The sequence below is a fragment of the Aplysia californica genome, unplaced genomic scaffold (assembly GCF_000002075.1).
Source record: "Aplysia californica isolate F4 #8 unplaced genomic scaffold, AplCal3.0 scaffold01972, whole genome shotgun sequence".
Lineage (NCBI taxonomy): Eukaryota > Metazoa > Mollusca > Gastropoda > Aplysiida > Aplysiidae > Aplysia > Aplysia californica.
In genome coordinates this window covers 13,003-14,033 of record NW_004799242.1, presented here as the reverse complement: position 1 = coordinate 14,033, position 1,031 = coordinate 13,003, and the positions used below count along the sequence as shown (strand labels likewise).

The 1,031-nt window shown below is 43.4% G+C and overlaps 1 protein-coding gene across 1 annotated transcript in view; it reads right to left on the bottom strand.

Moving 5' to 3' along the window:
* LOC101848640 overlaps positions 1-1,031 on the bottom strand; it is a gene marked incomplete at its 3' end in the record, with an annotated part of 13,975 nt that overhangs the window by 8,179 nt on the left and 4,765 nt on the right. Inside the window, 1 exon segment of the mRNA XM_005113327.3 lies at positions 97-231. Coding sequence (XP_005113384.2) covers positions 97-231 — 135 coding nt within the window.

Genomic DNA, 1,031 nt, shown 5'->3' with positions numbered 1-1,031 from the left:
GAACAAGAACAACAACAACAACAACAACAACAACAACAACAACAACAACAACAACAACAACAAAAACAACAACAACAACAACAACAACAACCTTACCCATATACGATTGGAGCTGCAGCTTCCTCCCATGTTTGTCTTGTTGTCGTCTGATGCCTTGGTGTGTCCCCTTTTTTCATCTAACAACGACAGCTCCACAGGTTCGTGTCCGTCTTTCTCAGAAGACATAGCAGTCTGAATAGAGACACAAAACACGCACTGATCATGATTACCAAAAGTAAAAATAAAATAAAAAGCTTCAGCACACCGGCAGGGGCGTAGCCTCCTGGGTTGCGGAGGTGAGGTCCTCTTGGATTTTATTTTCGGTAAGTGCTTTGCGGCGCTCGCAACTTCATTAGGTCTTGTGGGCGCGCGGGGACACATTAAACCTTTTAGTTGGTAGCAAATTTAGTTTGAATCTTGTCCGGGTGGCGGTCGAAGCCTCCTCTTATCGATTTTGGACCACCAAGGGATCTTTATCGTGCGCAACTTGCACACGGGACCTTCGAGATTTTTCACTCTTATCCGAGAAGGCTAGGTGTTAGATTTCACCTATCATAAGATCTGGGGTGAGGCTGAAAGACAGCAGTAAGAAGGAGCCAAAGAGTAGAAGTAAAAGGCTACAGAAAGAGTCAGGAGAACATTTTAGAGAAATAAGAACAAGTTCCAACACTATCCAGATACGAACCACGAGGGTCTAGTTCTCTTAGTTTGGTTTTCGTTTGAGTAAGAGTTTCACAACACTTGTAGCACACGTAACTCATACACAGTCTGACAATTAGATGTGTGGCTAGAAAGTAACAGACATGGCAAAGAGAAGAAAGAGGAAAAATAAGGACGATAGATGTTTAATAGGAAAGAAGGAGCAATCCATACCAGAGGGCCTCAGACAGAATTTGTAGTTAATTGACGGGAGTTCCGACACTTCGAAAGTATATTATTGAGTGTGTGTGTGTGTGTGTGTGTGTGTGTGTGTGTGTGTGTGTGTGTGTGTG